The sequence below is a fragment of the Marmota monax genome, unplaced genomic scaffold (genome assembly GCF_021218885.2).
Source record: "Marmota monax isolate L192 unplaced genomic scaffold, Marmota_monax_Labrador192_F-V1.1 WCK01_AAM20220418_F8-fsc00006, whole genome shotgun sequence".
NCBI lineage: Eukaryota > Metazoa > Chordata > Mammalia > Rodentia > Sciuridae > Marmota > Marmota monax.
The window spans coordinates 23,463,888-23,476,458 of record NW_026693712.1 but is presented as its reverse complement, the minus strand read 5'-3'; the positions used below and the strand labels follow the sequence as shown (position 1 = coordinate 23,476,458).

Below are 12,571 nucleotides of genomic sequence, written 5' to 3'. Positions count from 1 at the left end.
GGGAGGTGAAATTTCATATGATTTAAACTTGTTGTGTGTATCATGTGGTTCTATGGTGACTCACAACTCAAAGAAAATCTTAGTAATACCACTTTAAATAATGGTGTGAAACATCATAACATAGGTTATTCCAGCCAAGAATCTGAGGTGAGGACAGCTTTAAACTGTTCAGGCACATTAAAATCAAGTCCGTGGTGGAAATGCTGGCAGCTATTCAGAAAAGATGTCTCTATAGCACATTAACTATTCTTGTCCCCTAGAGAGGATGATCAAGAGCTTGGACATGTTCATATCCATGGCCTGAGAAGAGAGAAAGAGATCATTTTCCTCACTATGTCAGTGACAAGCAGCATATGAGTCTACTTTGAATAAGTGTACATTTCTTAAAATTTCCATGAATTTTTCATTCAGTTTGTTTATTATAAACATCTTGCCACTTGGGAAAATATAACATTTATTAAGATAATTGTAATTTAAAATATTAAAGAACCTGAACCATTCATGACATCATTATTTAAATGAACTCAAGAAATTTGGCTGCAAGAAAGTTTGAGCTTGTACCTGTAACTGACTGGTTTATACTTAGTATTTTTCTGTTTGTCTGCCCAGAAAGAATGGTTTGTGTTATGTGAATTTAAATAATACATCATGCTAATAAATGTTGGCTGTCCTTGCAAGTGATAAGCATAACTAATTCAATTTAAATGTCTCTTGTATAAAAATAATGAACCAATACATTAAAGATTAAGAATATTAATACAATTAGCAAAAATTAGTATTTCATAAGGAAATTCATGTTTCAGTTTTAAGATGGATATAAATCATTCAGTGACTAGATAAGAACTACATTCATGTACATTTTGTTCAACAGAACTGTATATAAAATGTGTATGTGTGTGTGTGTGTGTGTGTGAGAGAGAGAGAGAGAGAGAGAGAGAGAGAGAGAGAAGGAGAAGCTGGGTACGGCACAAACCTGCAGTGCCAGTGACTTAGGAGGCTGAGGCAGAAATATCACAAGTTCAAAGCCAGCTTCAGCAATATACTGAGGCTCTAAGCAATTTAGCAAGGCCCTGTCTCAAAATAAAAAGGACTGGGGATGTGGCTCAGGGTAAAGTGCCCCTGGGTTCAATCTCTGGTACCAAAAAAAAGAAAGAAAGAAAGAAAGCCTTACTTGAAGAATTGTTGATAAAACAGTGCATAATTTGTATACAAAGGAAGCCTGAGTCCTCAAGGACTGTAGGGGAACCAAGGCATGAAGTTACTTAACCAGTAACCTTACAGCATATTGTCACCTGGCTCAGTGAGGATGGGGGTGATGGGTGTAGCAGATGGATAGGCCCAGTGAGTGTGGAGCCTGAGAAGAAATGAATATGTCTAATTAAATTTCTAAATGTAGTTTGAGGGTGCTGACATCAAGATAATGATGAACAGTGCTGTAAATACTTGCTTTTAATATTTCTGTGGTGTGTTGGTGTTGTGCTCATTTGCAGGAAGGCAAGGGGTATTCCAGTGATGCAGCCTTAATCCTCCACAGGAAAGGCTTTGGTTGCCAGTTCTCTACCAGTGGCATGGGGCTGCTTTGTTCTACGACTCAGGGAAAGGTAAGTTGAAAGGCTTTTTTTTTTTTTTTTGCTGGTCAAGCTAATTTGCTTTGACAAAAATCCTCATTTTCTGAAAATAGCCCTGACAATAAGATAATCTTTCATTGTCTCCTCACTGACTTCTTTTCCTCAGCCTGCAAGTTAGCTTAAAGCTTAAGAAAGTATTTGATTTTTGTCAAACATGACTGGAACCTGTGCACATTTGAAGGCTAGGCTCATGTCATTTCTTCCGGCTTCCATTTCTAGATGACGACATAATATCTCTCCCCCTTTTAATTTCCTCCCCTAGACTGCACATGCTCACATACCATCCAGTTCAGTTGTGCTAAGCCCATATCCTACACAGGCCAAGGCAAGTTTTATGACTGAAGCTGACCGGCATAGCAATAAGATGCATCAGCATGAACATTGAATTAATTGACCACAACCCCAGTGGCAGCTGTACAGTCTTCCAATCAGTTGATTCCTTTTGAGAAGTAAATGTACATCTAAGTCTTCTGATTAATCCAGATTTGCATATGAGTCAGCACTCTGCAGGCCAAAAGATCTTCAGCCTGAGCACTGAAGGGCACCTGCCTACTTTTTATTTCTCTTAATTGATCTTGCTGGCAGTTTCATCAGGAAGGAAATGAGCCTCCAGTCTCCTGCCTCTCTGTCTCTGAGCTGTGACTAAGAGAAGGCAAATGGAGCTGGTTCCAGCGTGTAGGCAGGTCTGCCCCATGAGGCAACTCAGCTGACCAGCTTTCCTCCTAAACCCCATAAATATACCACAAACCAGACCCAGGCAGCTCATTTCCAACTCTACACACTAGCACATGTGTAAGATCTGAAAAGAATAGGAAATCTGGTAGAAGTCCTATATCTGTTTGGATAGACTTATATTATTTTTACCAAATCTTCTATGAAATTGGTGCCAAAAAGCATTGGCATTTTGGGTTTTTTTTTCCCATTATATTTGCACTCTACCTTATTGTTGATTGAGTATATTTGGTTGTAAGCATTCTAGCGCTGAGACATTGAGTCCCTGAGGGGGTTATATGATCCAGAGAGATATGTTAGAATAGCCTAGCAGGTATGAAGAATGCACTTTCCAAATGACCTTTCCAGTTCTGTTGAAACAGAAAAAAAATGGTTGTGAACCATCATTGTAAGGTGTAAGTATTGACAGAAAGAGTCTAAGGATTTTTAAAACTTGGTTCATAGATGTCCTTTCTCTTATTGAAAAAGTAACTCCTGTGCGGGATAAAATTGTCAAGAACTACAGAAAGGAATGCAGAGCAGATTGCCCCTGACTATTATAACAGCTTCCTATTTCCCTCCAGGAATGGTCTATAGGTTTAAGCATGTTTATACATGTATACGTAGACTTAATCCCTCCCTTTGTTTTTTTTTTTTTTTCCAACATACTGTTTTACTCCCTTCTATACGTTGTTTTTACTGAATATATAGATATACTACTAATCTTAAGAGTTGGTCTAAATATGCTAATTTTTTGTCCCTTTACTTTTTAGATATCAGTATATAAACTTTTTAACACGTTTACTATTGAAGATTTTGTTCCTTCATCATTATCCTTGATGCATAAACCTCCAGTTGCCCAAAATATAAGTGTGATCTACTTGAGTCCCATGGAAATCAGCACATTCCGAATCCGGTTGAGGTGAATGTCCGACTTTCACATTTGGAGTGGAAAGCATTGGCTTTTATAACTTTTTTGGTTTGACGTGCAATAAGGGAAGCACATTATTTTAGTTTCTGGCTACTGTGAGAACATGAATTCTGTGATTTTTTTTTTTTTTTCTTTTTTAAATCAGATCTGCAAAGGGGGGAAAAAGCCATGCTGTCAACCAGGTTTTTCTTTTTCTTTTTTTTTTTTTTTTATTGTTCCTCCCATGAGCTGCCACTGTCAGTGTGAATTGATGCAACAAATGAAGAAATGTTTAAAGAAAACCTCTCAACAGATTGTATCTCAGGTTAAATGCTGACTAATTATGTTTGTGTTGGGGGTTGTGAAGAGATTCTTCAAAGTATTTGCATTGCTGGTTCTTCATTAATTTTATAAAAATGCCATTTTACCGAAATGGAATAAAAAGTTTGTGGATAATAGCTAAAGGCCAAAATGGTTGCAATCATTCATACAAGCTAGAAAAATGTTGTGTGTTGAAATATGTGGAAAAGTGCAATCCCTCAACCCTTATGATAAACATAGTTGATAGTCACACCTTTTTCTAATGAATCTCTTGATTCTTCCTTTCCTACCCTTTGTATTTCCCTAAATACCTGATTTGGAATCATTCAACAGTAGAAAAAGAGGCATATTTTCATTACTTGACAATGTGGGATAGGTGCAATTTATTCCATTGTCACTAAAATAGAAAAAGCAATTCCATAGGTACCATGAACCTATTTTAGGTACCACAAGGTGTCTTTTTACACAGCTCATTTGAATACAGGTGTTCTGAGAATGGGGTTTTCTATTTTTAAATTACCATATCAAAATAAATGTGCCTTATTTTTTTATAAGTCTTGTTAAATTTTTTGGTGTCCATATTCCTGTCTGGGAAAGGGGGGAGGTATTGGGAGGCTGGAGGGGGGCCTTTCTATGACACATAAATTGTGTAATTTTTGCCTGACAATGCTGGCCACATTCTGATCTGTTTCATTAAATTTGTGGTGGTGTTACTCTAAACATTTTGACTATTTGAATGTACTGAGATGTCAGAAAACAAAACAAGGAAGAAAAATATTGTTAATTAAAATATGCTGCTGCCAAGGAAACTGCAACTTGAAGCAAGGGTTTTGCAACATGCAAAATCCAAATACTGTTTCCATTCACAGTAGTTAACCATACTGAAAAAGAGAATGCTTTAAAATAGACCCTGTTTTGAAATCCACTTATATGTAGCTCATCATAATGAATCTTACTAAAGACTATGTTTGTTCAGCCAATTTCAAACTTGTGTGTGCTAACCTCAGCATATAGTTCTAAGCCCATGTGCCATTACAGTACTTTTATTAAAATACATTGAGGAGCATTGTTTCCTTAATGTAAAAATAAACTGGCACATTAGCAACATTTCAAATTTTTGTTTTCAGCACAGAAAAGACTCTTGAATATGTAGTTTTGAAAACTCTCTTTGTGTTAACGTAATAAACTTAGTATTATCTGACTTTAAACTTCCATTTACCTCTCGTCATTCCAAAAACCTTTATCTTATTAGAACTATTTCTATTTCACCATGTAATTTACAAATTACTCTCTGAATTTTCACTCAAGATGCAGCTTCTAAGATACCTGTTGTGTTCATTCATAAACTCCTACAATACCATATTGACTAAGATGTTACAAGAGGGTAATTTCATGCAATAAATATGTACTATAAGTTTTCTTCCTAGTTTGGGGGAGGAACAAACAACTGGAAAACAACAACAAAAACCACTTAGTTTTGTGGACATCTATAGACGTCAGGATTGCCAGAAGCACATCCCAGGAGAGATCAGTATTTTTATTGCATCTTTAATGTATACCTTCCTATGGGAGTTCACTGTGTTCTGTGGTTAAGTGGGTGTGCTTTATCACTCTGGAATTTCTGATCAGATGAAATAAAAAATCTGATGCAATAACAGTGGCATTGCCACTTTTGGGTGTTTGAGATGGATCTGTCCCATGTTAGTCGGGGTTTTTATTCAGTGTGTGTTGCCACCAGCTCTTCACAGGTGAAGCGGAAATTCTCTCTAACCAGCAAGTTTCTGCTTTTTAAAGTTCTTTTTAGAATACATCATCAGGGAAATGAGAGGATGCTTTTGCTTTGGGTTGTGGTCAAGAACTGACTGAATAATTTTAGTGTCTCCAGCACACACTTCAAACCATACACTTCAGTTGTGTTCTTGGTGGATATTTGCTTGATTGGGTTTTTTAACATTCATTATCACAGTTGTTCAGTTGACCAAGTATTCACTGCTTTCTCCCCACCCTCCCCTTTCTTTGAAAGTTTAATTTGGGGTTATAACTGCACTGATGGAGAACTCAGCATCTTTCTTTTCTACAAATACTGATTAAAACAAAATGCTGTAAAACATCATAATTCTCTTCCCATGTCTTTGTTGTACTTGTGCTGAAATGTTTCCACATTCCTCTGTCCAGAAGAAAATGTTTACTTTCATTTTGATTATTTTGTTCACCTTGGAATCAACAGGTTTTGATATTTTCTCTTGGAAGATTTTATATCTTTTTGGGAATATGTAATATAAGATCTCTAATAAAAGATAATCTTATCCTGTGCATGGTCCTCTAGAGTGGTTCTTAATCCTAGTTTGTAAACCGATATATTAAAATGTTTAATTAAATGTTAAAATGTGACAGGATTAGGGGATAAGGTAGTGAAAGCCCATTCTTTGTTCTTTCATGAAATAATTATCCCTTCATCAGCCCAGTTCTGGTTAGAAAAGGCAGTTCTAGAGAACAGGTGACAGATGGGTGGTGATGAGTTTTGTGTCGGGTTTTGGGGGCATCTTTGGGTTGGAGTCTAGGAACTGTCCCAGCGGCTATGCCCATAGACCACTCTTGAGCCACTTAGGAGGTGGAGAGATTGTTGTCAGATTCTACATGCAGTGTGAGCAAGACAAAGATGATGAGTCTGCGAGCCAAAGATAAAGCTAAAATGGTCCATGTGGGTTGATTCAGAGTGTAGAGCAGGCAGGAGGAGTGAGATCTGGGAGGCACCCCCAGCCCCAGCCCCAGCCTGCTGGCCCAGGCTAGAGCACAGCTATAGTGGCTTTAAGGGGGTTCCTTCAAAGCTAGGAGGTAGGCGAGAGTAAATAGCAGATAATCCTGTGGATTAACCAGGTAAATGATACATGCTACCTAGGAAGTTTGGACTTGTCTTGGGTGACTTGGGCAGTAGAGATTAATCAATTTATAATATGCATATGCAGAAAATCTAGCGAAATTAATAAAACTAGATTTTATTGGGAAACAATGAAAACTAAGTTTAGCTCCAAAAAATTTCAGTATCAATATAATTATAATATTAAAATTGGTGAAAATTGTTTTAGTTTAGATGGGCTTATGTTCATTCACAATGCATCACACAGACCTGTGATATGAAAGCAACCAAGGGCAATTGTGATTGTAAATGGTTGGATCAAAAGGGAGTATGTTATCAAGTATCATGTTGGTAGTCCTATATGTCAAAGTAGAATGCAGATGTCTTAAAGACATTGTAGTGAACAAGAGTTCATTGGTACAACTAAAGAAAAAACAGGAATTTGTTGCATGCCTGTAATCCCAGCAACTCCAGAGGCTGAGGCAGGAGGATCACAAGTTGAAAGCCAGCCTCAGCAACTTAGCAAGGCCCTAAGTAACTCAGTGAGACTCTGTGTTAAAATAAAAAGGCTGGGAAGCTGCGAATGTGGCTCAGTGGCTTAGCACCCCTAAGCAATCCCTGATACCAAAAAAAAAAAAAGAAAGAAAAGGAACTTGTCCCCAGTATCTAGTAACTAGTGTTCCCAAAATTCAGCTATCTAGCCAAGTGTGTGATGTTATCCAGGATCTGTCTTTATTTCTTGGTTGTGCTCATCCTCTGGCGAGGTCTGCCCATTTGATGACAGGATGGCTACCAGAAGATCCAGACTCACATCCAGCCATCTTAGAGATCCTTGTGGGGAAAGCATTTAATAATTTTATCAAATGTTCTGTGACCTGGGCGCTCAGCTGGCTCATGTGCTCATGATTATGCTAACCTGTAGAGTTAGGTTGAACTGAATAATATGGACAAATGGGTGAGAAGTAATGCCCTACTCTCAATCCAAGTAAAACGGGGTTCTACAGGTAGAGAAATGGGATTTAGGTACCAATATTCTGTGGATGATAAGAAAGTGCAGTTGATATACATCACAGAGGGAAACCCAATGTGGCTGGCAGATTTAAAGGAAGTAGAGAACACACCTCATTTGAGTTTCAGGAAAGATAGAGGAATGTTCCCCATTAAAGATGAGGATGAGGAAAACATGGTAACATGTCTGGCACAACCTAGGAAACTAGAAATAGTTTCCTCTGAAGCAGCACTGAACAATAAAACTTATTTGATAAAAAGTTCTCTATATATGCACTAACTGGTGTGTTAGCTACTAGGTACAGGTGGCTCTTGAACATGAAACATAGTAACCATCTCATTTTAGTTTATTTGAAGTAGTACCACAAGATTGCCATACTGGAACACCAGTCTGGAGCATGTGGTATGTAGAGACAGTAAAAAATACAACTGAAAATGCAAATTGAGGTCATATTTTGCTAGCATCCTGTTATTCCAAGTGTGGTGGCCAGACCAGAAGCTTTGGCATTACCTGGAAACTTGTTAGAACTGCAGACTCTCAGACCCTAGCCCAGACAGACTGAATCAATCTACAATCTAACAAGCTCCCCAGAGAGTCCATGTGCTCACTGAAGCACTGGCCTAGCAGACTTTCCAAGTAGAGAATCTGTCTTGCTGTTGAATTTTTCTAAACCCTTGACAATTAAGTCCCAAACCCTGTAATCTCCACTGCCGGAAGCATCTTGTGAAATCTGTCCTCACCCAACTCTGAGGACCATATTATACCTAAACTGCTGCCTTTGCCTTGGAACAGCTGCCTGCTCCCTGTCCTGTCTCTTTTATGACACATAAGCCTAAGACAGCTTCTAAAAACTGAAATTTAGAAGGCTTCTTCCCTGTTGAAAATCTGTTTCCCATTTCATTTGAAATGACATATAAACTTGTGTCATGGCTGAAAAGCCCTCCTTGACCTGGTCCCTGTCCTTTCCCTGCCTGAATTTTAGCATGTGTGTGTGTGTGTGTGTGTGTGTGTGTGTGTGTGTGTGTGTTTAAGAAATCCTTTCCTGACCCAGGCCAGCCTTGTCTTCAGCCCAGTCTTACTGTAGTCCAGGTTTTTATGGCTCGAACATGCCAACATTACTCTTCTTGGGAGCTTTGCACTTGCTTTCTCAGCTTTGGAGTCTCCACTTTCATTTCCCCATGGCAGGTTCCCTCTTTTCCTTCTGGTTATGGCTCAAGTATCATCTCAAGAATCTCCTTGGCCAGCCAATTTGCATACCTCCACGCTGCTGCCTTCCCAAAGTCCCTCCCCCTCCCCCTCCTCTGTTTTTTTCCCTTATTAATAGAGCCAAACCAGAAATTTTGTACGTCGGATTTCCCCAGTAGAATGTAAACTCCCTGGAAGACAAGAAGCCTGGCCATCTTGCTCAGCTCCTATCCTTACATGTGGAACAGCATGGTTCAGTAGACATTGATTCAATAAAGGATAATATGTTTAATAATGTAAATATTAAGAAATAAAAACTATGATTTCAGAATAAAAGGCTGCAAAATTTTTGCATCCTAATTATATTTATTTGTTCATTATTTCCCTGCTCAAAACCCTCAGAAGTGAACATAGACCTGTTTCAAGCTAATCCTCCCAAAGGATATGTGACCTCATGGAAGATACGGTAGGTACTGCACCTACCAACCAACAAAGGCCCTCCACCATCTACCTTCCTAATAAAACCCTGATTTTATTTAGGTACTAGGTAGCCATGAGCCTCAGAAGGGGGTGAGTCATAGTTGGTTTAAATTGGTCATAATAATTTCCTTTTCCTGCCTAGGTGATTGGTTTAAGAATTGACATAAGATACTATTCTAGCCAATAGGCCATTATAGGAAATTAGTTGGGGGTTACTGGGAGAGGCCTCCTTAAGAGGGGAGAGCAAGTTACCCACATGTGTCAATATTCTAAGCCAGTGCTGGGTCAAAATTAATGCTGGAACTGCTGCAGCCATTTGTGCCTCTGCAAAGACCAGCCTGAGCACAAAAGTCGATTGAATGAACTCTCAGTAAAACCTGAGAAGAGGTTTCTGATGGAGTTGAGCTGCCAGATGAACCCACACCAACCTTCTTGTTATAGAAATGATAAACTATTTTACTTTTTACCATTTTGAGTTTACTACTATGTCACAAAGATCTAGAGACATTTAAACTGATGCCGTTGGGTGTCACCACTGCCCCAAATGATGCTCTTACATAGGTTCTGCTGACTGGTGTGTTCAGTGACTAATGCCTGGTTGTGAAGTCAATCCCTCCCAACATGCCCTTTCATTTTATCCCTACTACCTTGCACATTTTTCTTCAAGTTTTTATTAAAACTGCTTAATTCATTACATTACAAAGAGGGTTTTTTTTCTGAATATGAGGAGAGAAGACAGGATTTTGAAAACAAGAGTGATCAAAGATGTACTAGCAAAATGCCTGAAAATTGCACGATTCCTTTGGCAGATAGTATTTTAATTCAAATATGGAGCCAAGGCTAGCTCCTGTCAAGTAAGATGAATCTTCTGAATGTCTAAGGAAGAGGCAGGGGTGGAGATGGGAGTCAGTGATGGCTAGCTTCTTTGAAGTATGGCAACTTTTTAATATTTTGAAAATTTTCAGAACAAATTTGTTTCATAGAAGAATCTTACATGAATTTCCAAATCTATAAAGGATGAAAATTGGAATAGTGCTACTTAAAAGAAGAAATTCTGAGGGCTTTACACGTGGTCTAGTGTTCTTGGCTTCCAATTTTCTCTGCATTGCTTTCCATTATTTTTTTTTAAATTCACAGCCTTGGGGCTCATTTTTGAGTTCCAGATCTACATGACAATGTTAAGCAATGTGTCTCTTGGGTCTGGATGCTGGAAACTCTTCTCACTAAATCAAAGGGAGTCCTTATTGGTCAGCTAGCCTTATAGCGTGGTCTGAAGTTAGAGTTGGCCTTTGTTTTGGTCTGAAACTCCTCCAGGCAGCAGGAGACTCACAGCACTTGCTCTTTGTGGGGGGTATTTCCTTGCTTCGTGTAGGATGGAATCATTTCAGACTGGCTGTGTGGAAGTGACTTTACAAGAAAAATAATTTGACTCACTATTATTATTTTTTTTGTCATTTAAATGGATTTTTCAAGTGCAGTTAATATGATTATTTTTAAGCTAAAAATCTATTTTTTAATTTATTTGTTCTAATTAAGTGTATATGATGGAAAAAATCTATTAAGTAAAATCTACAAATTCATCCTCATCTAAAATTAATGGGGCACCATTAATAGAAACTGAAAGCAGTTTCAGATTTTGTGTCACACTTTCAATCAATAAACATCAACTCAGTTTGTCACTGGGACAAGTTACCTTTGCTGGGCTCAGGAGAGCAGTACCTTAATCCTGCCCCTTTCTATAGGAAAGGTGGAGTTCAGATGACTTAAGATGAAAGGGCAAGAGGATCATTTGAATGGCACAAATCATAGATGGTCTGGGAGTACAGAGGGAGACCCTCCTTTGTCTAGAGTGCCAGGTTTAGATAAAACATTTTCAGTCTAATTTCCAACAATCGCCCTTCACAAACTTCTACCACACGTGAGATTTCTTGGTTTTGTGTGGCCAGTGTCCAGCCACTCTTCTTACCCTTCCAGGCTCAGCTCACACCTTCCCACACCCTTGCCTTCCCTCCTGGCAAGAAATTACATGTGTATAGTTTTTAGGAAACCTTGATAGAACTACATACAATCATTTAATAATTGTGAAGGAAAGGACATGTATATCTGAATTTGTGATTTTTTTTCCTTTATAACTATATGATATTTCATTCAGGCAATTGTGAAATGTAAATTTCTTACAGATGAAACTGTTGACTACAGAACTCTATAGTAATACGATGAAACCTTATAAGTGAAATAAAGAGTAGAATCTAAGATTGGACAGAACAATTTTACAGGGCATTAAAGTAGCTTCTTTCATTAGTCCACAGTCAATCTATTTCAGAGCTGTCTCTGGGGTTTAATTTGTCAGCCATAAACTCAGGAATATTTTTCACACAGATAAGAGGTTAAAGAATTAATGAGACACATTATTAAAACACTTTTAGCTTTAAAAGGGTTCTATATTATTTTAAAGTTTAGCAAAACCTTGTCATAATGCAATCTCTTGGACCTGTGTCATTGAAGTGTAATAATGATGAGGTTTCATAATTCAGTAAAACTACAAGAGGTGAAAGACAGGGCCACCTTCTCCTGAATCCCATCCCATTTACATGATGGAAATGTGTGAGGTTTCCACAGAGCTGTAACCCAGAGACACAGGCCCCCCACTCTTGTAGCTTTGACAGGTTCAGGGAAAGTGAAGCTCTTTGTAATACAAAATTTCAAATTACAAGGAAAGGCTACAGGCAAGGTGGCACTGGTAAAAATGTCTGGTCTTTGAAATGCTGCACCTGGCTGCATTATAATCTCTAGAAATAAACAATGAAAATGAGAGCTATTCAATATTTAAAAAGAAAACTACCTGGTGTCAAGGAGCCATGATGCTGTAGGAATTTAGAATTTGCCTGGGATCTAAGGGGAAGGCAAACTCTGTCTTGAGCATGGGAGCTGAGTCCGAGTTGCCCTCTGTATAGATTGTGATAGTCAGCTATCTGATGAAGCTTGAAAAGCAGCAGAGAGCTCATGACCATGGTTGAATGTGTCTGCCTAGGGCCAGGGGAAAAGAAAGGTCACTAAATGTTGATTTCATTGTTTCTCCTCCTTTTCCAGAAGAAATGGTCAGAAGTAAAATAATGCTGGTAATAATAATAATAATAAATAGGCAATATTTTTTGTGTCATGTGGCAGGCACTGTGAACACATGACATGTTTTCTATCATTTAATCCTTATAGCCCTGTAAAGCGTAGAATATTGTTATGCTCATTTTATAGAACTGGAAAATAAAGGTTGATGAAATTGAATACCCACCTTGGTTAATCCAGAAATCTACACACTATCATTTATAGCAGGTCAAAGTTAGCCCACTGCTTGTTTTGATAAAGTTTTATTTTAGAACACAGTAAAACCATTTGTTTACATATTTTCTATGGCTATCCTATAGCAGAGTGAAGTAGTTTTAACACAGACCATATGGCTTGCAAAGCTAAAG

At 38.1% G+C, this 12,571-nt stretch overlaps 1 protein-coding gene across 2 annotated transcripts in view; it reads left to right on the top strand.

The window, feature by feature from the left end:
- Positions 1 to 5,883, top strand: part of Man2a1 (mannosidase alpha class 2A member 1) — a 179,055-nt gene extending 173,172 nt beyond the window's left edge. For both annotated transcript variants that reach the window (XM_046460088.2, XM_058584317.1), the window contains 2 exons: positions 1,491 to 1,601; positions 3,113 to 5,883. In XM_046460088.2, the coding sequence (XP_046316044.1) occupies positions 1,491 to 1,601; positions 3,113 to 3,265 (264 nt within the window). In that variant the 3' untranslated portion in view covers positions 3,266 to 5,883. The remainder of the gene's footprint in view (positions 1 to 1,490; positions 1,602 to 3,112) is intronic.
- Positions 5,884 to 12,571: the final 6,688 nt, after the last annotated feature.